Below are 25,476 nucleotides of genomic sequence, written 5' to 3'. Positions count from 1 at the left end.
TTGCCTTTAGAGAACTTTATTTACATCCATTTAGAAGCCAGCTAACACAATAAGTAACCTTGAACAAGAAGCAGCAAAAGTTACTCTGGAAAAACCGCTGAGTCATGTTTTCTTAAGAACAAAAAAAAAAAAAAAAACACACCAAACCAGGACAAACAGCAACTGTTGATGACAGAGGTTGTGTCTTTTGGAGATCATACAATCAGGTTTACTGCCCAAGCAAAAAAAAAAAAAAGTGCAGCCATAACCGCACCCAAGTGGACCAGGCTGGTCCGAAGCAGGCTGAACTCCAAAGCCCCTTCACATGATGCCTTTTGTCCCATTTCCCTGTGGTCCAAAAGGTTTAAAAAAACAAAGACGCTAAAAAAATATGTTATGTTGCTAATGTCTTGTCCACTACAGAGGTTTGATTTTGTTAAGAAGAAGAAGAAGAAAAAAAAAAAAAACATCTTTGGAAGAATCCCACACGCTCATCTAAAAAACAGTTTGGAGTCTTTACTGGTCCAAAAAAAGTAGTTGAGTGTTTTCCAAAGGCGCAGTGTTGACCTAATTCAGTAGATGACTTCGTACACGGTGGCCTTCTTGTCCCCCGAGCCCGTCACGATGAACTGATCGTCGGGAGAGATGTCGCAGCTCAGCACGGACGATGACTCCTTGGACTGAAAACAATCACACAATCACACAAACACACACGTACACACACTTGATTGTTTCAAGTCAAGTTTGCCCAAGGATTACCTGGAATATGCTGGACCCGTAAGGTGTCCGCCACGCGTTCAGCAGGTTGTCTTTGCCTGTGCTCACAAACCATTTACCTGCAGGAGATATGCACGTTAGGAGCAGGTCCAAACTAATGCAACGCTTTGAGATTTTGAGCCACCAAAACAGGACTTTTGAAGGCTCACCGCAGTAGGCGAACTTAAGGGAGAGCACGCAGCTCTCGTGAAGGTGCAGCTGGTACTTGTCGGGCTTGGACACGTGCAGGACTTCCACGTTGCTGCTCTCCATCCCCACCGCCAGCCACTCGCCCGTCGGACAGTAACCCAGCGAGAAGATCTGCCAATGGCAATGTGGACATTTTGACACTGTCAAGTCTGCCTAGCGACAAACGATGTAGTGCTCAGCAACCTGTGAGGTGAAGTCGTGCTGCTGCAACTGGCGTCCCTCCCTCAGGTCCCAGCAGCGCACCGTGTTGTCCAGTCCTCCCGTCCACAGCTTGGTGCCGTCGTTGGAGATGTCGATGCAGCTCGCTCCGTCCGTGTGGCCCTGGAACTGTCTGTGGCAGCAGACAACTTCATCAGCGACATTAACGATAATATTCTCTCACTCCTTCCAGTTTGTTCACGCTACCTGACGAGCGTCTGGTTGTGCAGGTCCCAGACGACGATGTTCCCGTCACTGCAGCAGGAGAAGCACACCTTGTTGTCGGGCGAGATGGCCAGCGCGTAGCAGGCGGGCGCCGATGACGTCAGCTCGGCTTTGATGCGAGGGGTGGGCGTGGCCAAGTCCCAGATTGACAGCGTGCTGGCCTCGCCGCCCACGATCAGCGTGCGCCCGTCCGACAGCAGCTTGCAAGAGCGGATGTAGTTGTCACGGTTCTGATTGGATGAGAGATGGAGAGGTTTTAATTGAAAAATCGCTGGATGGTAAAGAGACTGAAGAGGACGGACCAAGCAGTCGAGCTGTGCCATGGGACTCTTGCTGCCCGGCTGGCTGATGTCCCAGACCTTGACGCAGCCTTTGCCCCCCGTGTAGACGTGGCGCGTGGAGGTGCTGATGGTGACGGCGCACACCACCTCGCCGTGGCTCAGGCTGTGGATCTGCCGCGCGTGGCGAGGGATGCCCGGGCCCAGCAGCGCGTCGGGAGGAAAGGGCACCGGCTGCATCTGACCGTCTGCGCTCACGTGGAACGAATAAGCCCTGTGCCAAGAGGACAAAAGGGGGGCATAGTCATATTTTTGAATACAAGGAGTCAAGAAATGAAAGCATGTGCGGTGTGATGAAACTTACGGTTTGCCAGACGCAGCTGACTGCAGGCTGGCGGGCAAGCCGGGCACTCTCATGTGTGGGTGTGGAGACTCATAACCCACCTGGGTAGCAAAACAAGTGACAAAGATGTGCCAATTGATGAGTTGAGGAGCTTCATTTGACAAGAGTGGTGCTTTGCTGCCATCTTGTGGTATCTATGAGCAATCATAAACAGTTTTTGAGGAGGCTCACCACTGGGGAGCGCCCGTAGCCCGCCGCCGCCGCTGCAGCAGCTGCCGCCGCGCCGTTCATCTGCGGTGAAACCAGGTGGAGGCCGGCGCCATAGGCCGCCGCCACGGGCAGGTCCCCATTGACGCCTGGAGGGGGCAGGCCGAAAGCCCCCGGGGGGTACGCTCCCTGCACGACCAAGGGGTTCCTCAGACCCAGAGCTGTTGGGGGGAAAGAGCTGAGGTTATCTCACATGCTCCAGCTTTCCACTGACTGAGACAAGTGCTAGAACACTAGTGCCCCCTGCTGGCCGCGGTGCGGTACCTCTCCTGCAGAGACGGTTGACAGCAGCAGTAAGTGTGCGTGTGTGCGCTTGTGTTAAAAAGTGCTGACAGGAGATGACAGGAGCAAAGAGCCCGACGCGCCATCGATGGATGCTCATTATGAAGCAGTCAAGCAAGTCTCCTAATCTCACCATTTATTCAATCTTGGCCCACACTCGCTTATTAAAAGCGTCCAGTTGGCGGTCGGCTTGAGAGGGGTGAGCTGGGGGGGGCGGGGTAGAGATGGCCGCCACCCATAATAATGACTGCAGTTGATGCATTTGTAACATCGATGCCAGCAAACAGCCAATTAGACTGGGCGGGCCAAAACTACGTTTCAAATTAACGTGTTTGTCTTTTATAGGGTCCACAAATAAGGGCAAATCATTCATTAATCATCGAACTAAAGGCAGAATAGGGATTTTAAACAACGGAAGGATGCAAATAAAAAATAAAATAAAAACCTCAACTCACCTAGCGGGTCGACACCAGGCTTGCCAGGGATGGGCCTGAATTGTGGCGGTCCACTCGGTCCTGGGGTATTGGACTCTTGCGACATTGGCGTGCCTGGCTTCATACCCGGAGTGCTGGACTTCTCTCGCTAGAGGAACAAAATTGAGTCAAAGATTTTGGTAGGAGCCGTGTGATTGGCTGACCCCCTTGCCCTTACCTGCGCAGACTCCTTGCCACGCGACGGTGACGCGGCGCTGCTGGAGGACGCCAGCGAGGTGGGGCTGGCCTGCGGGGGGCCTTCCTTGCGGGAGGGCGCCATCTTGTCCAAGCCGTTCTCCCTGGAGGAGTAGGACTGCACGCTGCGGGGCGACGACGGGTCCTGGTGGTTTATCAGAGAAGGTGGACGTTTAGCACACGGGTGGGGTAGACCACATTGTTGACACGTTTAAAAAGGATGAGATGAAATGCGCAAACCTCGTCAACCACCAAGTTGTCATCGCTTTTATCTGCATCGCTGCCCTGTACAAGGAAAGAGAAAACAAAAAGTCAATAAAACACTTGCAACAAACACCAGAGAGACGGTTAACATGTGACTCACATAGTCCGTCATGAACTCCTTCTCGTCAGCTTTCCTCTTCTTGCCGTTGCTGAGGTAGTCTGCGGGGCGACCTTTGTCCCCGTTGGATAGAGAGCTCTGCAGATGGACAGAAGCAAAGAATGGACGGTGGAAGAGGAGATGATGTTAAGAGTGAGAGTGACCGCAATCCGTCGTGGAAAAGATTCATTAACTACATACACGCAAAATAACCTGAAAAAATATATCACTCATTTATCTGGCCACAGTTTTGCAATTCAGAGCTGATCAAATAATGTTTGAAAGTCTTATATAACTAGACGTTTCAGAGGGGATCAATTCTTCAAAATGGACTTTTAATGGCTTGCATACAAATAGTCGAGGGGCGGCACATCCATCAAGCGTGAAATTAAACAAGCAAGTTAATCTTTTGTTGCATTTTTTTTCCCTCTCTTGCTCTTATATTAGTCAGGCAAAAAAATATATATAACGAGCTTCGTGTTGTGATTCTGAAAATGAAAAAGTCTTGCCGAGATTATGAAATGCTTTGTACTCACCGGGCCTGCTTCCCGATCTGTTTCCAGGCAGAGGTGGTGATGGGTCAAAAAAAAAAAAAAAAAAGTACACAAAAAATAAAGGTTAAAAAAATTGTTTGGACTGAAATTTTTGATATACTATCTGCATTCCTTAACCTCTGTGATGCTCGGCGGCTGCGGCGGCGGCAGCAGCGGCCTCCAGGTGAGCCCTCTCGTCCTTGGCGGCCAGCTGAGCCCCCAGAGCCCCCGACAGGGCCAGCAGCCCGGAGCCCCCGCCCAGCGCCAGGCCCGGATGGGGCAGTCCCGACGGGTGCGGGCCCACGGGGAGACCTTGCGCGTGTTGCGAGAGATGCTGAGCCTGAAGTTGCTGCTGCAAAGGGGGGGAGGGGGAAGAAAGACACGCTGTGACGTTGGCGCTTCGTTTTAAGCAGAGCCGGAAAAGCAGGAAGTGCAGCGGGAGAAATGCACAAGTCAGGGCAGCGGGCCTAACGGGACTCATACTTGCATGTGTAATGTGAATGGGACAATTTAAAGTCCAATGGCAGCGAGCTAAAAGTGCGCTGGGCCTAAAAGGGTGCCTCATTCCTAATTTTGAAAAAAAGTAGAGAAAAAGGAGGGAAAAAAAATAAACGGGAGGATAAGGTACACACGCTATGAGGCAGAGGGGGGAGCCCACGTACCCCTATGGAAGCATTTAACTCCCCCATGGTCACCTGTTTGGCGCGCTCCATAGCTTGGACCACCTGTTGCTGGTGCTGCGGGGCGGAGCAACAAAAAAGGCAAAGGTCACTCAGAGGACTCGGAGGCCGTGCTCGCACGCATTAATATTAATTGTGGATTGATTAGCATCAAGTTCTCTGTTCCGTGTGTGTGTGCATGTGTGTGTGTGCATGTGAGAGTGTATGTGTCTCACCTCCTGTGACAGGAATGGGATGAGTTGAGCACAGATCACATTTAGCCGTTTGGCAATCTCCGTCTAAAGGTGGGAGGGAGAAAAACGATTTGATGAATAATCACACACAAACACTAAAACACACACACACACACACAGACGCTGTGACCTGCTTCTCCCCCAGACCCATGTGGTAAATATTTCAACCGCTTACATCTGGTCCATGCAAATGGAATCTTTGCCAGGGAGTTGGACTAAAATATTCATGGTGAGCATCTGCTGTGGCCGCAGCCAGCCCACACACACACACACACACATGCTCTCCAACACACAATCATGGTGGGGGTGTGTGGCGGTTTGAGGAGAAAGATTCCCAATCTTGTGTGCGTTCCTCAGATGTTTGCATATGCGTTCACATTCTGCGGACGTGCGTGTGTGTGTGTTTCATGCCGCGGGTCAATTGCTCCTACTGAGTGTGTGTGAGTGTGTCTAACAGCTCTACTGCACAGCCAACTCTTCTTCCTCCTCCTCATCCTCCCATCTCTCTCTCCATCTCATTAGGTGTGTTAACGCAACGACAACGCTAAAACTACAACATACAAATAACATACTAAGATTCAGCAATAATCCAACACAATGTTTCAAATGGTGTTGACAGTGCATGGATGTGCCACAACAATATTTTGATATTTGTATTTTTAATTAGGCTAGGACAAAAAGGACTAATTAGGCAAATATCAGTTGACACTGCACCAAAAAAAAACGGTTTGCAATTAATTTCAAAATGCGTAAACTAATTTGAGCAATTAACTAATTAGCCTGACGATTATTAGCAATATAAATGAGCATTTATTTCACAAGGCCAATTGCTACCTACTTTCTCAAATGAAAATATGTATTTAAAAAAACCCATTTGTGCATATTGAATAGTTTGAATCGAACGTGTTTTCCTAATTGAACAAGCGAACTCAAATATGATTTCCATCATATTCTAATTGAGCCGCACCTGCTTAGCGTGCCACGACTATGAATAATAACGCATTGTGAGGACGACGTGTGCCTTTGCCAAAGCTACTTTCCAGCCTTGAAAAACACTGTTGCCGTGGAAACCCGCAAACAACATTGCCTTGAATGGGCTTTTAGTTAAAAATAGTCTGACGAGAAAAAAACAATCCCTCTGTTTATTCCAACTCGGCCTCCTTCTGTTCCTCCCCTGCCGATATTATTGATTAGCGTAACAGGCTTCGGTGCGCACGAGCTCGCGCACGCACACACATTTTAGCATCAACGCCGTTAGGGCCGGTAATGATATGCATGCAGAGATCATGACAACATCATTATGGCTGCAGGCTGTTTGTCTAGATGACAGCCAGCCAGCCTGCGCTGAGGTGTGTGTGCGTGTACACACACTCGTACACACACTCGCACACACATGCAGCCATTTCTACACGTGAACACAACCCCATTCCCTCCTAAGTGATTTATTGACGCCGGACTGAACTTCCACCCCCCCTCCTTTCTTCTTGCTGCACACTTTCACTCTCACCCACACAGCCAACAATCCTCTCGCTCTTTTTCTCTCTCTCTCTGTGTGCCCACCTACACCCCACCCGCCCCACCCTCCTCCCAATCCATCAGCCCCAGCATCCCTCTGCCCCGCCTGCCCAGGGGAGACACAATGATTTCTTGTTAGAGAACTCCAACTACTAAATGACATCTTCAGGGGAGGAGGAAAGGAAAGGAGCAACGGTAGAGGATGAAGAAGGAGGAGGTGGAGGGGGGGGGAGCGTGACAATGAGGGAAGGACGTGGGAGGGCGAGGAGAAATAGATGGAGAAAGGGAGGGAGGGAGGGAGGAAGGCGGGGGAGAAAAATCGACATTGCGGTGAAGACTCGGGGGGGGGAGATTCTGTGACATGTCAAAAGTGAAACGATTGAGATGGTGAAATGAACAAGGGGGGGCGGGTAGAGAGAGAGAGAAGGAGTAGACAGCAGGAAGGCAGTGACCTGATTTAAAGTGAAATCCAGCATGGATTGTATACGTCTGCCAGGAAGGGAAGGGAAGATAAAGAGGAAATCAAAAGCGACGCTGGATGCAGAAGAAATGAAGAATTGGAAGGAAAAAAAAAAAAAAAACGTTAAGAGACAAAAGAAATGACTGGAGAGAAAATGATGAGGAGGAACCTTCTCGGTGGGTGTACGATTTGAGGAAAGAGAAAACGGGAGCTGTTGCTCACCTGTTTGTGCATTTCGATGTTCAGGCCGTAGGACATCTCGTAATACTGCAACACACGCACATGAAGTTCAATCACATTGAGCACTTACAAATGAATCTCCAAAGTGAGCACGAGCGAGGAAAGAATATTGCCGGACCGCTGCGACGATCACGTCTAATTTGAGCCATTTGAACTTTTGGACTCCTTCGAGGAGGAAAGGAGAGTGGAGAGCCAGGTGCCTGCTCGCTCGCTCACTCTGCATTTTCCAGTCGATGCCTGGCAAAGTGACAGGCTGACATTTGCTTTTCAGAGAGGAGATTGGCAAGTCGGAGCGCCAGGATGCGAGGAGAGGAGATGGGCAGGGGTTGTCTTCTCTCGGCAGACATCTTTCTTGGCACGGCACGCAGGTGTGTGCGCGCATGTGTTGTTGTTGTTTGTCTGCGGTGCCGTAAAAGATGCCTTTCCTGGCAGCTGGCAGCTCCACTTGACAGTTGGCGTGCCAAGTTTTGCCTGTTGCTTAGCAACACCCAAACTCCCCCCCCCCCAAAATCAGCCGCCAGGAGAGGAGACCTCGCCAACTCCGCCCCCCCCCCCTTTCTTAACGAGAGCCAAACCTTCAACCTCCATCCCGCCGCCTCCACACACATCCATACACAATTCCCAACTCGGTGCCAGGAATGCCACATCGCATTTTTTTGGCGGGGCCTGAGTGGGTTCTTGGCAGCCGGAGCGGGTTCAGCTGCAGTGGCGAGATGGCGGGCAGAATTCCCAAATTTTCACACAGCGCTACGCTAATGGTAGCGCCGTGGCGTGGCCAAGTGGAGGCGCACGCTGACCTCCATATTGTGCACGTCTCATTTGTTTGAACACCAACATTGCCGGACTTCTTTGAGCAATTGTGGGCGTGGCCTCACTTATTACATTAGTTTGGCTGCACTTGCTTCAAGGCGCCATTCGTCGCTAATCAATTTTGCCCGGCTGAGCAAGTAGCTCAGATTACAATGGGGAAAAAAAATAAATAAAATTGTTGTTGTAAGTAAATGACACTTTCCAGCCTAATTTAGTGACATTAACAAATTTCACATCATTTCACAGGCATGAAGTTGCTATTTAACTGATTGGCCGCGCTTTGGCTCACTTTTTATCGCCACTTTAATTGAGAGACAAATTGAGTCTTTTGAAACTATTCAAGCACTAGACTGAAAAAAAAAAAATTTCAAGGTGAGCATAAAGGGAGTGTTGATGATGAAACTCGGCAAATTCTCACTGGAAAGAGTCGAAATGTTGGCAGTATAAAGGTGCAGCGTTTGTTTTGCGCAGAATCCCATTTAAGTGTGATAGGGTGTGTGTGTGTGTGTGTGTGTGTGTGTGTGTGTGTGTGTGTGTGGTCTTGCGTGTGGGTGTTTAGCAGCTGTTAGCAGATGAAAAGGACCCAGACGACTTGGCTCACCATAACGTAGTGTCTCTGGATCTCCGTCTTCTCGGTGGCCAGTTTCTCACATTCCAACTTCAAACTACAATGAAACGACAAGAAGGGGGGGCAGATGTTAACATCTTAAATTTGGATTTGACTCCAAATAAAAAATAAAAAAAAAGCACAAATCTCAATTGCAACAAGCCCATTTTTTTTTCCATAGCCTGCCATCTCTTTCCGAGAATATACAATCTGCATTTCCTCCACCCTCTAAAAAGGTTACCCATATAATACGCCCATGTCTCTAATTACCACTCTTGTGTGCCCATGAATTGAGACTACACACATACACACACACTCAGCCCAGATGAGGCAGCCAAACAGCTCTCCCATGTGTCCCATATCTTTGTGTCTGTGTCGCCACACAAGCCCAACAGGTCCCTCCTGTCGCCTAAAATTGGAAAATGCTTTCGGCCAAACAGGACACACACACGTAATTCTCTTCTGTGTCGCAAATAATGTGCACACACACACACACACACGTGCCTTGTTGCTCTTGCAGCCTCCCTCCTCCCCAGGGAGGCAGTATTTGGGCCTTCGTTTACACTGATTTGTTTGCAGGCAGCAAATAGATTGATGTGGGGGAGGGGGGGGGGGCTGCACTCGTGTTGCCGATGTGTGTCTTGTGGGCGGGTTGCGTGGCAGAGGAAAATTAGAATATGATTAATACGTTGCCCCCACCCTGGCCGCAACAGGTAATTTATCATGGCCAGCCCGGGGAGGAGAAGAGAAGGGAAGGGAGGGAGCCAAGCTACAGAAGAAGAAGTGGAGGAGGCGCTGAAAAGGTCGTGGGGGGGGGGGGGGGGGGGGAAATAAACCCCTCTAATGCCACCTCCTTCACCTTATAGATATTACAGTGCAATTGCCTCTTGGCTCAAGTGTGCTCTGTGTGTGTGTGTGTGTGTGTGTGTGTGTGTGTGTGTGTGTGTGTGTGTGCACGAGCTACCTCACCCTCTTGTGTTGGATAAAAATCGTTAAGGTTCTTGCTTGGCCAGAGAAAAATAAGCCCTGAAAAAACATGCAAACTCCACAAACGTCGGCCAGAGTTGAGATTCGAACCCGTGAGACGCTTGTGTTAACCACTAGTCCACCTTATCGCCAATCTAACTAAGGAATTCATTTTCCCATTACTAAAGACGTGCAGACACGCTGGATGAAATTGCGCATAATTGAATAATATTGTGATGTTCAAACTACCACGACTTCATTTTTTTTTTTTTTTTTTTTGGTACGACAGCTATTTTTCATCCACGCGCGTTCGCTACAAATGATGGCCTTCAAGGTTGAAAATGAGCACGTGCTTATCGTGAAGCGAGCATCACAGCTGGAGGAAGGATGGAAAAAAAAAAAGTGGAGGAGAGTGCTGGGCAGGAAGTGGGGAATGATTGCTTGTCATAATTAGGCTTGAGCTGGGCGCCATTTAGAGATGAAGGGAGGGGCACAAGCATGAAAGGGGGGGGGGGGGGGGGGCGTGTGTCAACTCTGCCTGTCGGTGATAGAAGATAAGGTGATCGGCTGAATGCGCGACAAATCTGCAGCCCGTCGCTTTTCAGACAGCTCTTGCCGGTGTTGCCTTGCTGATGAACAAACTCGCTCGCGTACACATCAGTCAAAGCGAAGAAGCGCTACATTAGCCAGAACGCTGCATTTAATAGGCAACACACACACACACATATAAAGAGGGTCAACCTGAAGCATCTAATTAAGATGCTGCACTTTAAGAAGTGTCCCAGGTCTCGTTAAAATCTCCAGCCTTCGTTTTCCGTACTTTCATTTTGGCTAGCGTGCCACCATGGCTGGAATAAAGATGCTAACTTTGCAAACAAGCATCATCTCATTTCACTTTCTAATTATGGGAATGATAGCATTCCTAAATAGGTTTCGCTTGACGGATTGCTTTGGCGACGCGGCTACTTAAATGCTATTTAAACGTTTTTTTTTTTTTTTAAAGGCTGTAAAGCGTCTTTGCGGTTAAAAAGATATCAGTCGGCACTAAGTCCTATCGATCGTGACATCGGCGTAATGGCGCACGCACACGATGGAACCGTTTAGGCTGCCGCTCTGCAGCTTTGCGACTGTTCACTTTACATCTCATTAAGTATTGATCAACCGTCCCTTGCAAATCCGCCGGGGGAAGGTAAAAAAAAAATAATAAAAAAAATCAACAGCTCACACACACACACTGAGAACAGGAGCCCACCCAACTTGCTTGTGTACACTTTCATTATCTTTCAAGGGTGTGCACAACACACACACACACACACACACACACACACACACACACAAAATAAAGGATAGCTCTTGTCACACAGCAGCAGGCCAAGCGAACTTGTATCTGTCATCACACTCATTGCAAGGCCACACACAATCTCGCTCTCACTCACACAGACACACACACACCTCAAACTACAAACCACGAACCATCTCTCTCGCAAATACAATGTCACCACAGAGAGTTGATTAAATCAAATGTTTACACACTTTGTGCGTGTCTGTGTGTAAAGAGCACACCTTCGATTTTACATTTCACGTCACATCACTTACCATTGCAAATCAGCTTTTCCGTTTTTCCCCTCACACCGATTGTCAAGGTCACATGACACACTTGGGCAGCACGTGTGTGTGTGTGTGTGTGTGTGTGTTGTAACCATGTGCGCGCAAAAGACAAGTTGAAAGGCTCGAAAGACGAGTGGTCACGTTAGCGGTGATTGAAGAGCTTCGATGCAGACCACACACACGCCGACATTCACTTAGCAGCCGCCGCCGCCCGTGCATGTGTGTATGCAAATGTGTGTCAAAAGAATTGCAGTAATTAAAGCTCCCTTGCCTCAGTCTGTTGATTACAGGCTGTTTTGTTAACGTACATGAGCTCACACACACACACAGACGCACGCACACACAAAAAATCAGAGCTGCTGACCCACACCGAAGACTTTAATTAGGCGTTGTGTCCTTTGGGTTTCCTACTAATCTTCCTCGTGGCTACATACCTTCCACGCCGCCGTATGCCGGCAAACATTTGGATTTGCCCACGTAGCCCGCCAAAACACACACACACACGCAGAGCGACCCGCCACACACGCGGTTGTAGCTCATCAGTGCTAATCCCTTCCCCTCCATCTCTATCCTGCCGTCTAATCCAACATCTATCGGAATCCAGCTACCGTCGCCGAGGCCAAAATACACACGTAAGCTCGGCTATTTCCAGCCGGCGTCTATTTGTGTGCGCTGATAATTGGGGAGCCCTGCACGTGTGTGTGTCTGTTTCAAGCACATACATCATCACCAAGTGTGCGGGCAAACACACCAGCAGTGTCTACGGGTGTGTTTCTTTCTTCTGTCCTGCAAGCGACCGCACGAGGACATGTGGTCACGATGACATCGGCAAAATATCTTTTGCAACCGGGGATGATTCAAGTATCGTTACCGCTTCAAAAAGTAACTCGGGTCTGGGACTTGGCTTGGTAATAAATTAATCTCAATTAATTGCCTTTTAAACGGCCGTGTCAACATGATTACAGTTTACAACAGACGTTCTGAGGAAGTTCTGTTCCGACGGCGCCAACGAAACCCAAAGTTGCGTCACATCACTCTTCTGTGGAACCTATTTTATTGTGCTCTTTTTGAAACACCTAAAATGCCATAAGATGGCGTCAAAGCACTAGAAAATAGGAAAGTATTAATTAGTGGGGGTTTTTTCACAAAATTTCTACGACTTTTTCACTGCTCTCGTAAAATGAGTGCCATCCTACTTTGCGAAAAATAATTCACAAGGATGTCAAAATGATGACACGCTGCATTTCACTGTTGGCGAGCCAAAGGAACAGGTTCCGAACCACCTGCCAGATTAAACATCCAAGCCAGCAGTGAAAGGAATTTGCACGGCACAATCCCTTTCCATGTCCACGGCCGCAAGTATGTGCCAAGTCTGACGAGGTTTCGGTTTTTCCATTGCATATTCTTCCTGGAAATCTTCCGATGGAATCTGCAGCAGAACCAATTGGAATCTTTTCACTTGACTTCTTGTGTATTTAGCGAGGCGCGTTTGGCACGGGGGTACTGAAAGGATGCCAGGAGAGCAATCATCAGCGGGGCCTTGAACGTTTGTCAAGCTCAAAGACAAGTGCTTCAAACATTGAACGCAAATATTTTTTTCCTTAACAATATGGCGATAACCTGAGCTTACCCTCTTTTTTCTCCGGGTAAATATTTTTCACCGACCGAGTCGGAGATGAAAAAAAAAACGCGGCTACGTTCATCCGAGTGATTGATGAGAATTTAAATCAATTCAGTGAAATGGAATTTTTCATCAATTCGCCGACAAGGCCCGTTCTGGCGGCATCTCTGACAACACATTGCGTTAAAGTATCCACAAAGACAGCAGCACAAGAACACACACACACACACACACAAAGCTGCAGTAGCCGTGGGGGTTCGAAGACTGGAGATAGGGGAGAGTGTACAAAAGAAGTTTGAAGTGGGACAGGAAAAAAAAAAAAAGAGGGCGGGGATGGGATACTGGCCAGCTAAATCAAAGCAGGATGAGAGGAGGATAAGAAAAGGGAGGGTGGGGTGGGTGAGGGGGGGAACAGCTAAGCCCAAATGAAGGAACAACACACATTAGCGATTCAAGGTACCTGTGGTACTGGGTCTGCAGGAACTGGAACTCCTCCTTGATGCGGTCCAGAGTCTCGGGGTACGTCAGCTTGAGCGACTGGGGGGTCCCCGACGCCGCAGCAGCCGCGGCCGCCGCTGCCACCACGGAGGCTGAAGACCCCGGGGGTGGCTGGAGAGGTGCCTGTGGAAAACCGAGACACACCGAAAATTACTGACATGTGACACGGGTTCATGGCGGTCTGTCCGTCTGTTTAGTGTCACAGCCAACGTTGCCAGATGTGACATGGAGCGCATGAGAGTCTTAGCCAAATGAGCACTCATTGTTTCATTGCTTGTCCAAGAAAGGAGGATAAAAAAAAAAAAAAATAGCCTAGCGGGTGGGGAGGGGATCCCGGCGTGCTCGGCTCTCTTCTCTGCAGGGTCCGGAGCAATTAGGAGGCTACAAGCAGAAGAGTAATGCTGCAGGACAAGCAGACAAAAGAAGGCTGAGCGTTGGACTGCAAGGGTGGCGGGGAACGGGGGGGGGATAAGGAGGGGGGGCTTCCCCCGTCTTTCTGTCTATGTGACTCTGCGTCAACAACACAGAGCTAGCTCCCTGGCCCACAGGGGATGGAGCGTTCTCAAGATCGGGGGCGGTCAAGTAGTACATTGAAGTTAGCACTTGAGAACTGAACAATCTCGTGTCTATAAATAGAAGGCGCCCAAAAAAGGGGAGCATTCTAATAAACCCACAATGAACAATAATTATTATATTAAATACTAATTTATACAATTAAATGATATTTAACAGTTGCTAAAAAAAAGTAAGAAAATATTTTGGTGAAATGTTTGAGACTGGACAGAAAATGGCCTTTAAATATTTCTTTTTCTTACCATTATTTTCCATTTCCAGTGTAAACTAATGGAGGTGAAACTTATTTGGTCGTGCAAATCAATTCGGCCTGCAGTCTTTTAAAGTGGAGCCTTCTGCTTCACATTGAAAAGCGCGAATCAATTCAAAAGTCATTTCTGCTCAATGACAACACGGGGAAATATTCAAGCTCATCGCCACTTGTGAATTTCTCAATTCCTACACGATATAGGTTTCGTCCCCAGGTTGATTTTGGAGGTCACTCAAGACATCAGCGGTTTTCCCCGAGTTTGTCTTCGGGGGTTCGTATGTTGCCGTCCACGCGAAACATGAATCAGAGTAGTCACGTTTATCCGGTCACATGAAGACATCTCCGTCGGCAGATTTTTCTTCAGATGCGGCCAACAGAAACAGTCAAATCGTATTCCGTCCCATTATAGCAACGGAATATCGACGGTGAGTCGACTCTGATGACGGCGGCGGCGGCTTTGAAAATATGTTTCTTTTCACATCTGAACGCGGCACATCAGCAGCGCATTAGCTTTAATTAACAGCAACATCACTCAACCGGGATGCCAAAAAGCACGGAGGGGCTTGGCTGGCGGGGGGGGGGGATGAAAGCTGTAAAAAAATCAAACTTGCATGTTGACATGACAGCCACGTAGCGTGCCAATGACAGCGACAGAAGCTATTGAAAGTCTACACACCCCATGCCAGATTGGAGTGCTATAAAAACAGTGCTGTTGATCATAACCTGAACAACTTAGAGAGAAGAAAGAAAAAAAAAAACAAGATGTGTTTGCATAAGTGTGCACACCCTGTAAAAAAACAGGATTAATTCATTATATTCAAACTCATGTTAAGCGAAGCATCAATGACAACCCCCACATGAAGTTCAGATGTTCTAGTAGGATTTTTTTTTTTTTTAATCGTTTCATTGCTGCAGTCACATCTTAAGAGTCATAGCCATGGCCTGCAAAAAGCTTCCATAGCGTTAAGCTCTTTGAAAAGGTCACAAGGGAGTACAAAATGACGACGGAGAACCCAATTGCCAGCGTGACCGTGTTGGGGGGGAAAAAAAAGCTGACGCGGCAGCACCAGGAAATAAAATCAGAGACTTTTCCTGCTGATTAAACAAACCGCAACCCTCCAAAAGCAATCCGACAAGAGGCCAACAGCGTCGATGGAGCGCATGTGACAACAATTGTTGTCGTCTTCACGCGTCATTGTGCTAAAACGGAAGCAAGCCTGATCTTACAAAATGGCGACTTCAAATGTCTGAAGGAGGTCAGGAAAAAGATGAAATAAGCGAGAGGAGGGGTGACGACCGGCGACCCAGAAAGTTGGAATGGGAACGTTCTGAAAGGAGAAACAAGCCGCTCTTAATCCGCCGGACTGATTCCTACCTAGATGCATACTGACACAAACACACACACAGACACACACAGGCCAATTAACCCAGAGAGGTGAAAAGTCACTTAGGCCTTTTCATGGGAGGATGCACGGATGGTGAAGGTGTAGCGTCTCGTCTTACTCTCATTCTTCCTTCTTTCCTTCCCATATTTGTCTCTAGAGCGAGAGAGTGTCCTTGACACGTTGGAGAGTGTTTTGGGTGAGAAAAAATAAATAAATTGGAATGTCATGGTTTTTTTTTTCTTTTTTTAATGATTCAACTCGCATGTTATTTAGAGTCCTCACGCTTTGAAATATGCTTAGCGGACAAAATGTGTCTTTTTGTTTTGCATTTTACCAACTAATCTTTTTTTTTTTTCTTTCACAGCCTGGAGTAACATCTGTCATCACTAATACAAAGCAATTTTGTCCATATCGGCACAATTACAAAATAATAATGGCAAGTTGATACGCAGTCAATATTTAGATATTTTATAATCGTTTTCATTTTTTGGGGGTAACAATGCATTTGACTAGAAACTTTCCAATCTTAGTAAATGACCCAAAAAAAGGAGTGTTATTGTTATTTTATTAAATGGAAAAAATACATCGAATCCAAAACGCATGACTCCAGAGACAAAAAGAGCAGGCGTTCAAACGAAAAGCACTTGTTGTGGAGTCTGCCAACAGTGTGGTCGTGCCCGCTGTTTTCATTTGAGTTGCCTTCACACCGCAGGCAACAAAACCACAATGACCTCACATCCTCGCCCGGCGAGCAGACAACACGCCCACACGGGCCACCTCAGACAGCGGATGCGTACAAGATGCCGCTTCCCGCAAGTATTTACGAGCACATGTGCGTTTTATTGCCTTCACATGAGCGGCCTTGGCGTGGCCCAAATGAAAAAAAAAAAAATCGCCAATCACGCATCTCGGCCGTCGCGTATAAAACGGAGCGGCGGCAGTTATCGCGAGGCCGCCATGGCTGCAATTTGACGTTTGCTGAAAAGATTCCTTTCATGTATTTTCTTCAAAAGCCTAACGACCAGAAACATTTTTTGTGAACAGACATCGCGTTCTTTTTGCACATGCAAATGTGCTTTGACATGCTTGCGCTGAGAAACAAAACACCCGCAAACCATCAAAGACTGTCCTACAACCACAAAACGTCTTTGGCGATCAGAGCTGCTCCACAACTTTTGTCTTCTCTGCAGTGTGCTGGGCCAATTTTTACTCCAGGCCTGCGCTGCAGAAAGATTTTAATCTCTGTTGCAAACAGTTTTTCTCGTCGCAAATACATTTTCAACACGAGACGGCAAAAAGTCAAACCAATTGCAATAGCATCACTCTACTTGGCTCCCATCTGAAGAAACATGCAGCTAATCTCTCAATGGCTTCGTCTTTTGGAGGGGAGGGGCAGGCGGTGAGGCACCTGTTTCATTAGCAACATTTTTTCTCCCCCCCCTTCTTTTCTCCACCGCCCCATTTCTCCCGTAAGCCTCCTTATTCAAATTTCCCCGCTGTCAGCCCAAATTAGCAGATAGCCACGGTTAGCCTGTCAGCCGGCCTTAATTGCTGGAGGTGCCTTCTTTTATTAGGTAACCCCTCGCCCCTCCCCTCGGCTCGTTTGCCAATTCCACCGAGACGCACCTCGGCGTGCGTGTAAAGTAGCAGAGATCCCTTCAGCCTCGTTTCCTTCATTCTCTCCTGCCTGCTCTTTCTTTAACCTCTAACTACTGGCTGAGCAAAAAAAAAAAAAAAACGAGGCGAGCTGCTGATCGATGGCCGCGCTCACGCGTGGGCAGCCGCCATGATAAAGAGCTCGAGTAAATCGGGCCTAAAGGCAGCGCGCTAGTGCTGCGGCAACTAACCCACTAACCAGCTCGATATTGGAATGAAGACGAGCTTCTTGCAGTCCTTCCCACCGACTTGGCAAAGATCTTGCACGACTTCAATCTCCAAGCTGACTTACCAAACTGACTCCGAACCCCCGAATCGAAGACGCAGTTTGTGAACAAAGCCTGAGCGACAAAACGAGCTTTTCGACACAACTCGCTGAGACAAAGCAGAAGCCGGTCAAAAGGTCGCCCGCAAATCCATTTCAACTGCATCAATTTCAAAATCGAAGATGCGGGGGTCAAAAATGTCCTGTGAGAGTCTGTCACAATAAAAAGCAAAAAATGCAGCAGCAGCAACTGGTATCAATCTGAAAAACACAATAAAACTCAATTTTACTACTCTTCATTGACATTTAAAGCTTGAATTGAATTGAATTTATTATTATCATGTGTTTTATTGGCAACTTTGACTCACCCACTCACCAGACCGTGACACAGAAATGTCCGGAGACGGTCTTTATAGATCGGTGTGGCTCCGCAAGTACCAAAATAAGACGCTTTTGGTTGAGAATAGAGGTTAGCCGCACTAGCTTAAGCTATTTTCAGTCGCGGCTAGTCTTAAAAATATTCATAGCTGCAAGACCACGAGACTTCTGGTGAGAACCAGGGCAGCATCATCAAGTCAAGCGCCGTTTTCATCGCCAAAATCTTATGCCCAATACACGAACAAGTGGTGCGTGCTAATAAAAACGTAATTCAAATAAATACTGAAAATCGTAAGCTCTAGTACACACCATTGGACTTTCACAGATCGAGAATCGGACCTACTGACTGACTGTACTGAGAAAAGCATTTATATTTAAAAAAAAACAAAACAGGGTCAACGCTTTCACAACGAGCTCCGCCGCAGACTGCGCCTCTCGCCCTGGGATGCCTGCCCATACATTAAGATGTGGTTTGGAAGCTCTCGCAGGAACACAGCAAGGAGAGGCTGGATGAGAGGGATTGGGTTTGCAGTGTAAACCGCAGAGCCGCAGTCTGCCTCCTGCCCTGCCTTCCTGCAGGCCTTTTCACTACGTGCACAGCTGCCGGCGGTCACAAGATCACGGCAGAGGAAGTGCAAGGGGGGGGCGTGGGGGGGATACGAGGCCGATAAAGACATACGACGACGCTTCAAATCCGGCCAGCTTTGCGTTTCAACTTGTTTGTTTTTCCACCTGCAAATTCCCATTTGCATGTTTAATCTGCGCAGGACAGGAAAGTCAAAACAGCGTCGGCGGTGGCCTGGGGATGAGGGTTAGGCAAATGAGTGGGTCCTTAATTGATACTTGACGCGGCGAGAGGACCAGTGTTTATGTATTTCAGTCGGCTCAAAAGCCCTCCACCTAACTTGATTGACACAAATTAAAAGGCTGCTACATCTCTCATGGAAAGAAAAAAAAACATTGTCCCTTAAGTGGTAGAATTGCTCGTCATGGAATGGAGCTACTGTCAAAATTACTCTCCTTGACTTACATATCGGCTGTGGGAAAAAAAAATTGTATTTAAGGAGTTTAGTAATTATTCTTACGGGGTAACAATAGTGTGGATCAGATTCACAATATTTTCCCATCGTGTTGGTTTTCTATAGTGCTTGTCCTCATTGAGGGGTCGCGGACGAGTCAGTTGCTAGGCATATACTGTTTATAGAAAATCATACTATAGATAATTAAGAAACTTTTATAAACCTAATGTGATGGTTTTTCGAATGGGGGGGGGGGGGGGGCGGGACATGCAAAACCAGAACTTCAAACATGTGGCGTGAACATGCTAACCACTAGCTTAAGCAAACTATAGCAAAGTTATACCGTTGAATTGCCTTTTGTATACATAAGATTCCGAGAAGTATAACTGTCCAGTATAAATAGTGATCTTCGAAAGCATCTTCAGCATTAGTGTGACCACACAGAAAAGGCAGACGCAGCTTAACAGTTTAGATATTAATCCCCAATCTTTCCTTCCTGTTGTGGCTAGGAAGTTACAATCAATTCTATGCCCATGCTAGCATGCTATGCTAACAGTTGGGTTCCAATATATGGACTACATATGATTTGATTACTCAGTCAAGTAATGGTAACAATACCATGCAAATATATTTCGGCTTTATACACAATACAAATACAAAATATGCATGACCATTATAGGGGCATTACATAAATTATGTTGACCTAATGATGTTTATGTAATTATGTCAGCCATAGAGGCGCTGTCCTGTAAGCTAGCTCAGTAAACAGTGATCTTTATGAAGTGTGAAATGATCTCAAACTTTAGACATTCTCTTTCTAGTTCATGTAGAAAACCAAATTCCACAATAAAGACAAATAGCCATGATGAAAATAGATGAAATCTACAGTACAGCAAGACCGCGAAAACCGAACCGCGATATGACGAGGCATATCTTTACTATCCTTTTTGACACCCTGAAAAGCGGTTGTATCGCTATTTACGGTTTCCGGTCACTCCAAACATGTCCAAACATGACTTAAAAGTGTGTGCGGGAATACTTGCGGATGTGTCAACAAGCAGAGTTGACTCGCGTCTATTGCTCTCAACCATCAGAGCAAAAGGGCAAACACACGCACTCTTCATCCCCATCATCCCTCCACTCCACTACAGCGTGGAATTAACGCGCTAGCGACCCGTGTCTGTGGTCGAGGAAGCCCCCCCCACACACAAGTCTGCAAAGTTGCCCTCACCGGTCCACCGGTCTGCAGATAACAAACGAGCCTGACCTTTATCGTGCACCTCAACAAAAACGAGTACCCGGAAATGGTGCATCTCTGATAAGCGTTGAATGGACACTTCCTACTCACCGGTGCTCGGTTTTGAGGGAACATTCTGCCCGCCAAACGTGCGTCTCCGTACGGTTATTGTCCTTCTTGTCCCCCACCCGGCGAGACGGAAAAGCTGCGTCGAGGATTACGAGGAGGGCTTCTTTCTTCTTCTTCTTCTTCTTTTTTTAGGGGGACATTTGGCACAGAAGCTGTTCTTAGGGCTCTCTCATTCCTCACTTTTCCTTTGTTCTGCCTACCGCGGCTCTCTCGGTGCGCCGCCGCGCCGCTCTCGACGCGTGAGGGCCGGGGCAGGAGGAGCAAGGTCCTGCTTGGAAGCCTTCCACGCGGGGTCCCTCTCCACTCAAGTCTCCGAAAACTTGATGATAGGTCCGGCAGCTTGTGCGATATCGGGTGGCCTCGCTCTCCCTCGCTCGCTCTCTCTCTCTTTCTCGCTCTTTCTCTTTCTTGGCGAAGAGGAGGAGGAGCGGCTCGCAGACGGACACACAACACAACAGCAGCACATTGAATGCAGCCGCAGCCTCTTTTGTCTCCCTCGTTGGCCTGCACTCCTTTCACACAACACTCCCACTCCCTCACCCTCTCGCTCTCTCTACCCCCTCTCTCTCTCTCGCTCATCCTCAATGGGACACAACATATGAGTTCTTCAAGGGGGGGTGAATACACCCCCACACACGCTAACACGCTTCCATAGTTTGTTATAAATATTACGTCGAGGATACGCGTGCTTTTCGTGTCGCTATTTCGCACCAAAAGGACGAACTTTTTACTTAATTGGGTTTACATAAATGCGATTCAAATGAGTCTGCGTAATTAAAAAACACGTTTATTTAAACGGGGCGCGGGGGGGGGGGGGGGGGGGCGAGGCTCCGTGGAATTGTTCTCAGTAGTGATTGAATGAAAATCTCCACGTGGGGCTCGGCCTCGGAGCTCCTAGAACGAGCCAATCGGCGTCGGGCGAGCCCACGTGGGGTGCAGGCTGTCCCGTTGCTGATTGGAGCGCCGAGGTTCCGCACGTCAATCAAAAAGGAAAAGAAGGAGGGGGTGCGCTGGAGTTAACCTCCTTGTTGGCGGCGAGGGGGCGGTGCTTGGCGGTGTGGCTGCTTGTATATTGAGATTCGGCGGTTTTCCGCTTTTCTCGCCACAAGCTTGACGCTGCTTTGTTGAACATCTTACAATTTGGTCCATTTTTGGCGTGGAGATAAGACTGAAAGATGTGCATTATCATCAACAACATCACCGCCCCCTTTTCTTGTGTTTTGCTAATCACCACCTCAAGGGAAGGATTGGAAGGGCCCACTGGTGATAATGTAGCAAACACACACACACACACACCAATCGTGATGTCTTCATTGTTGCAGACTGGAACACGAGAATTATTTCAGCCAAGAAGGAAATAAATTGTAGAAAATTGGTATTCTGGTGGCAAGACCCCTTTAGCGCGGCTCATAATTAGAGAGAGAGATATTGAAAAAGCAATTTCTGACAGTGGAAATCACAACCTGCCAGAGGTGGAGTTGGAAAATATAGATGTGCGTGCATGTGTTTGTGTGTGTGGCTACAACTATGCGTGTGAGAGTAGGGGGGGTGGGGGGGAAGGGGGGAGAGGGAGGAGGAAGAGAATAAAGGATGAAGGACAGCAGGGGGGATGCTGAGAAAGACGAGTCAGTGGGGGGGTTTAGTGCACATCAGCGATGAAAAAAAAAAGTGTGTGTGAGGGAATGGAAGAGGAAGAGAGGCGAGGTGATTGTGGAAGGAAAAAAAATTGGTAAAAAGGACACATTTTATTGCCTTTTTTTTTTTACTCCCCTGCTGAATTTTAATGCACAGCATCCCCAATTGCTGCATCACATTTATTAGAATAAAGTCAAAGAGGAGACGCATGGGAAGCGGTTTCGTGTGGTGTGTGAGCAGCGGGGTGCACAGGAAGAATCGCATGGTGGCGGTAGTGGGTGAGAGTTTTGAAAAGGGGGGGGCAAAAATAATATAGATGATAGCAAAAGATAAGTGAAGGACACACACTGTATATTGCTATTGGCAGGTTGGATGAAGGTGTGTGTGTTGGCCGGGTTCCAGCGGTTAAATAGGTTCTCTTCTTCAAAGTCGAGCCAACAAAGGCAAACGACAGTTTTGGTTTTAGCTGTCCCGTGCGAGATCGTAAAAGCACGAGGGTCTTTTGCGGTGCACGTATGCCGAGTGTGAGTAAACACATGTTCAGCCGCATAGTGGTCAAAACAATGGAAGGGAGGAGGAGGAGGAGGAGGAGGAGGAGGAGGAGGAGGAGGAGGAGGAGGAGGAGAGCCCTACATACCTTTATAATCACAACTTGAAGCGCAGGAATGCGGGGCGCACAAGGGGAGGGCTTTGAACGAGGCCAGTTTGATTCCCACCGCCGACCTCCGCAGATGACTTCATCAGTATGATATGAACAATAAACATGGAGGTGTCATGGTGAGACTGACTCAAATGAGTTTCACTAGATAGGTGAGTAATTTAACCCTTGCAGATGTTGATATGAGCTCCATGTTGATTTTTACGTTTTAGCGCAGCAAATATGAAGGAAAAAAAAATTGTTCAACCTTCATCCATCAAATTACAAGTCACATCCTCATCCGCTGTATATATGTTTGTACAAGTTCTAAGCAGGAAGAACAGATTCAAACCCAGAACCTCAGAACAGTGAGGCCGACATGCACAAAAAAAATATTGGATTTAATTACCGGTTGGGTGGTTGGGTCTCGTGGTTCACATCGTAGAATTTTTGCATGCCACATAAAAGCCTGAAAAATAAGCACAGAGGAAAACATTTACAATATTGTATAACTTTGGTGATATGTATATAATATACACACACTGTGTCATTTTTGTATTCAAGTTGGCTTGCGTGGTGAGTGGCAACGTAAGATGGCCGCCAACGGTGAGTAAGTGCACTCCGTAGCTAGTACGCCGCTGCCGCATTTCCCCAGTGCCCAGGATAGGGTCAAGAATGGCAGTAAGACAAGGCCAGAGCACTGTTCGGAGCCCCCTCCCTGCCCCTCCCCCTCACTAATCTACACCTCCCCCCCCATTCATCCCCACTCCCACCATCGCTGTCCCTCATCAGACAAGCTGGGTGTCAGAGCAGAGACGGCGCAGTGATTTATTGGTCTCAGATCCTCGGGGACACAACCTCAACCCCACCCTTATGTGAGCCGCTACTCACACACACATACACACACACACACGTCATGCAGCATCCACCCCCTCCCCTCTCTCATTGCATGGCCCCTTGGGGAAAAGAAGGGGGTAATGACCCACATCAGCAGCAACGTGTACACACACACATTGACGCACACACACAGGCAAATACAAATAAATACCCCCAGTGACACACACACACATGCATGCCCACATGAAACAGACACATACACGCCCACGGCCATGTGAATGAGGGTCCTCAGGAATTCCAGTGGAGGCGCCTTAATGTTGTTCTCTTCGCTCCACGTGATAAGACACTTCATTTCAATGACGTTTATTCATAATTTAATTCTTCTTTTTCCTCCGGAACCAGATTCGTCACAAAGGGTGGGATGAACTTTTATTTCCATGAAACAAAACAATAGAATGACACGCCTCAGTCTGGCCTTGAGCGTCAAAGCTGTGCCCAAACACAATACAAGGAATCCAGAACAAAGTCACAACTAATTATAAAATATAATTCACTCAAGGTGTGCTTTAGCTTTGTTAGTTTTTTTGTATGGTTGGCACCGTTTGTGATATAGTGCCGCCCATTTGAACACCTGGAAAATATGAAAATTGACACACCAACCAAATTTCATTTTTGCTAAGTGATTTGTTATTTGGTTCAAAAAAAAAAAAAAAAAAAAAAGACTTGCAAATACATCCAACAGCACTCGGCAGGCGCTGTCACTCATGTTATATAGACAAACGGATTCACAGAATTACTAAAAAACTTAAATATACACAGGCCACGACCCAGTTTGGAAATCATAGCAGGCTTTTGAAACATTAATTTGAATTTACAAGATTACATTTAAATGTATTGTGTTACTTAACATTTTCGCCTCGAGCTATAATTGTTGCTAGTTGCTAGCAAAAAGTAGTATGTAGTTCAGTGACGTAAGTATATAAACGGGAAACGTTATTAAATAACTCCACAAAAGTCCAATAAAGCATTTACTGATTTATGATTCATTTACCTGCAAAAAGGGAGGAAAGTTGCTTTTGTTGATACGCGATAAACCAGTTAGTTGCTAACAGGTACTTTTAATTACGCTCGTTATTTTGCGACACTTTACATCCCGAGGAGCCCATTTACGTCAACAGACTGTAATTACAGACAAACGCCACACGACGTCGCTAAAACACCAGCTAAGTACACATATAGTTGAATATGGCGCTGACTTTTTTCTCGTCTAATAAGGAGCATATTGATGAAACCAAATGTATGTTTGTGTGTTGCTAAGAAGATGTGAGCCACATGGACTCTTCCCTCAACACACAGGCACACATGAAGCCTCAAGGGGCTATGTTGACTAAAATAGCTCAGCAGTTATAGTCGTAAAAGCAAATTAAAGCTTGGCTCGTACCTTTATTGCAGCCCAGGGAATTTTAATGCTGAACAGAATTCATGCAAACATTTATTTCCATATTTTGTGTGTGTGTGTATGAAAATTTCCAACAGAATTTATGCTGCTAATCAAAACGTGGAACTATTTGTATCCTCATATTACAGTAATCTTACATTTATGAGTTTATTGTCCCAGTCTATCACAATAAACTTAATGAAGCATTCAATCAACCACATTTTTAATGATGTATTTTGTGTATGATTAGGTTAAGTCGACATTGTTCTAAAAGAAAGCACTTAACCAAAAGTAGAAAAGGTAGTTTCCATTTCAAAGCTTATTCTCTTCTCTTGGACTGGTGTGCTTTTGTGGTTTCAGGTTGATTGCTTTTTGTCTTGAAGACTTGCCAGATGCTCAGGCAGCCACATGAATAAGGTCAAATCCTTTGCCTGGGTTGCAGATCATTTACTGGGTGTGTGTGGGAGACGTGTTGACAACGTACGAGTAAAAGTAGTACACAAGAAGTAGTACCCAAGCATTGCTTGTTGAAAATCTATTTGACAGTGCCCTAATTTCAAACAGTCCAGTTATTCACATGAATGATGGTGAGGGCAAAAAGCCCAAAAAGCTGCACAGTGGACACTTTGAAGAGACTCCAACTTCCAATCAGTGTCTGAGGAGCGACTATGGCAGCTTGAAAAATTCATCTAAGGACTT

General features: G+C 47.1%; 1 protein-coding gene across 3 annotated transcripts; it reads right to left on the bottom strand.

Annotated features, from left to right (window-relative positions):
* Nucleotides 1–24,533, bottom strand: tle2a (TLE family member 2, transcriptional corepressor a). 3 transcript variants are annotated; one of them, XM_049719423.2, is made up of 21 exons: nt 24,391–24,533; nt 22,912–22,971; nt 13,301–13,461; nt 8,640–8,703; nt 7,211–7,255; nt 4,996–5,058; nt 4,733–4,837; nt 4,239–4,452; nt 4,104–4,120; nt 3,571–3,666; nt 3,447–3,491; nt 3,190–3,351; nt 2,994–3,120; nt 2,221–2,417; nt 2,011–2,090; nt 1,671–1,920; nt 1,351–1,598; nt 1,129–1,276; nt 906–1,056; nt 739–815; nt 1–659 (listed from the first exon to the last, which is right to left on the bottom strand). In XM_049719423.2, the coding sequence occupies exons 2-21, from the start codon at nt 22,963–22,965 to the stop codon at nt 552–554; spliced, it is 2,412 nt and encodes an 803-aa protein (XP_049575380.1). In that variant the 5' UTR covers nt 22,966–22,971; nt 24,391–24,533; the 3' UTR covers nt 1–551. The 3 variants fall into 3 exon arrangements, with proteins under 3 accessions (XP_049575380.1, XP_049575396.1, XP_049575388.1); XM_049719439.2 differs by having other exon boundaries at nt 4,763–4,837; nt 24,391–24,532; XM_049719431.2 differs by lacking the exons at nt 22,912–22,971; nt 24,391–24,533 and adding an exon at nt 20,213–20,930.
* Between the last annotated feature and the right edge of the window lie 943 nt (nt 24,534–25,476).

This window comes from Syngnathus scovelli, chromosome 10 (genome assembly GCF_024217435.2).
Source record: "Syngnathus scovelli strain Florida chromosome 10, RoL_Ssco_1.2, whole genome shotgun sequence".
NCBI lineage: Eukaryota > Metazoa > Chordata > Actinopteri > Syngnathiformes > Syngnathidae > Syngnathus > Syngnathus scovelli.
Note: the sequence above shows the minus strand (reverse complement) of the source record. Positions and strands in the feature narration are given on the sequence as shown.

Excerpts from the sequence above, each read along its gene's own strand:
- tle2a (XM_049719423.2), bottom strand. The coding sequence starts at position 22,965 with ATGTGGCATGCAAAAATTCTACGATGTGAACCACGAGACCCAACCACC. Across the intron at positions 7,256-8,639 it reads TCCAGAGACACTACGTTATG|TATTACGAGATGTCCTACGG; the intron begins GTGAGCCAAGTC and ends CGTGTGTTGCAG. Across the intron at positions 3,492-3,570 it reads AGGAGTTCATGACGGACTAT|GGCAGCGATGCAGATAAAAG; the intron begins GTGAGTCACATG and ends TTCCTTGTACAG.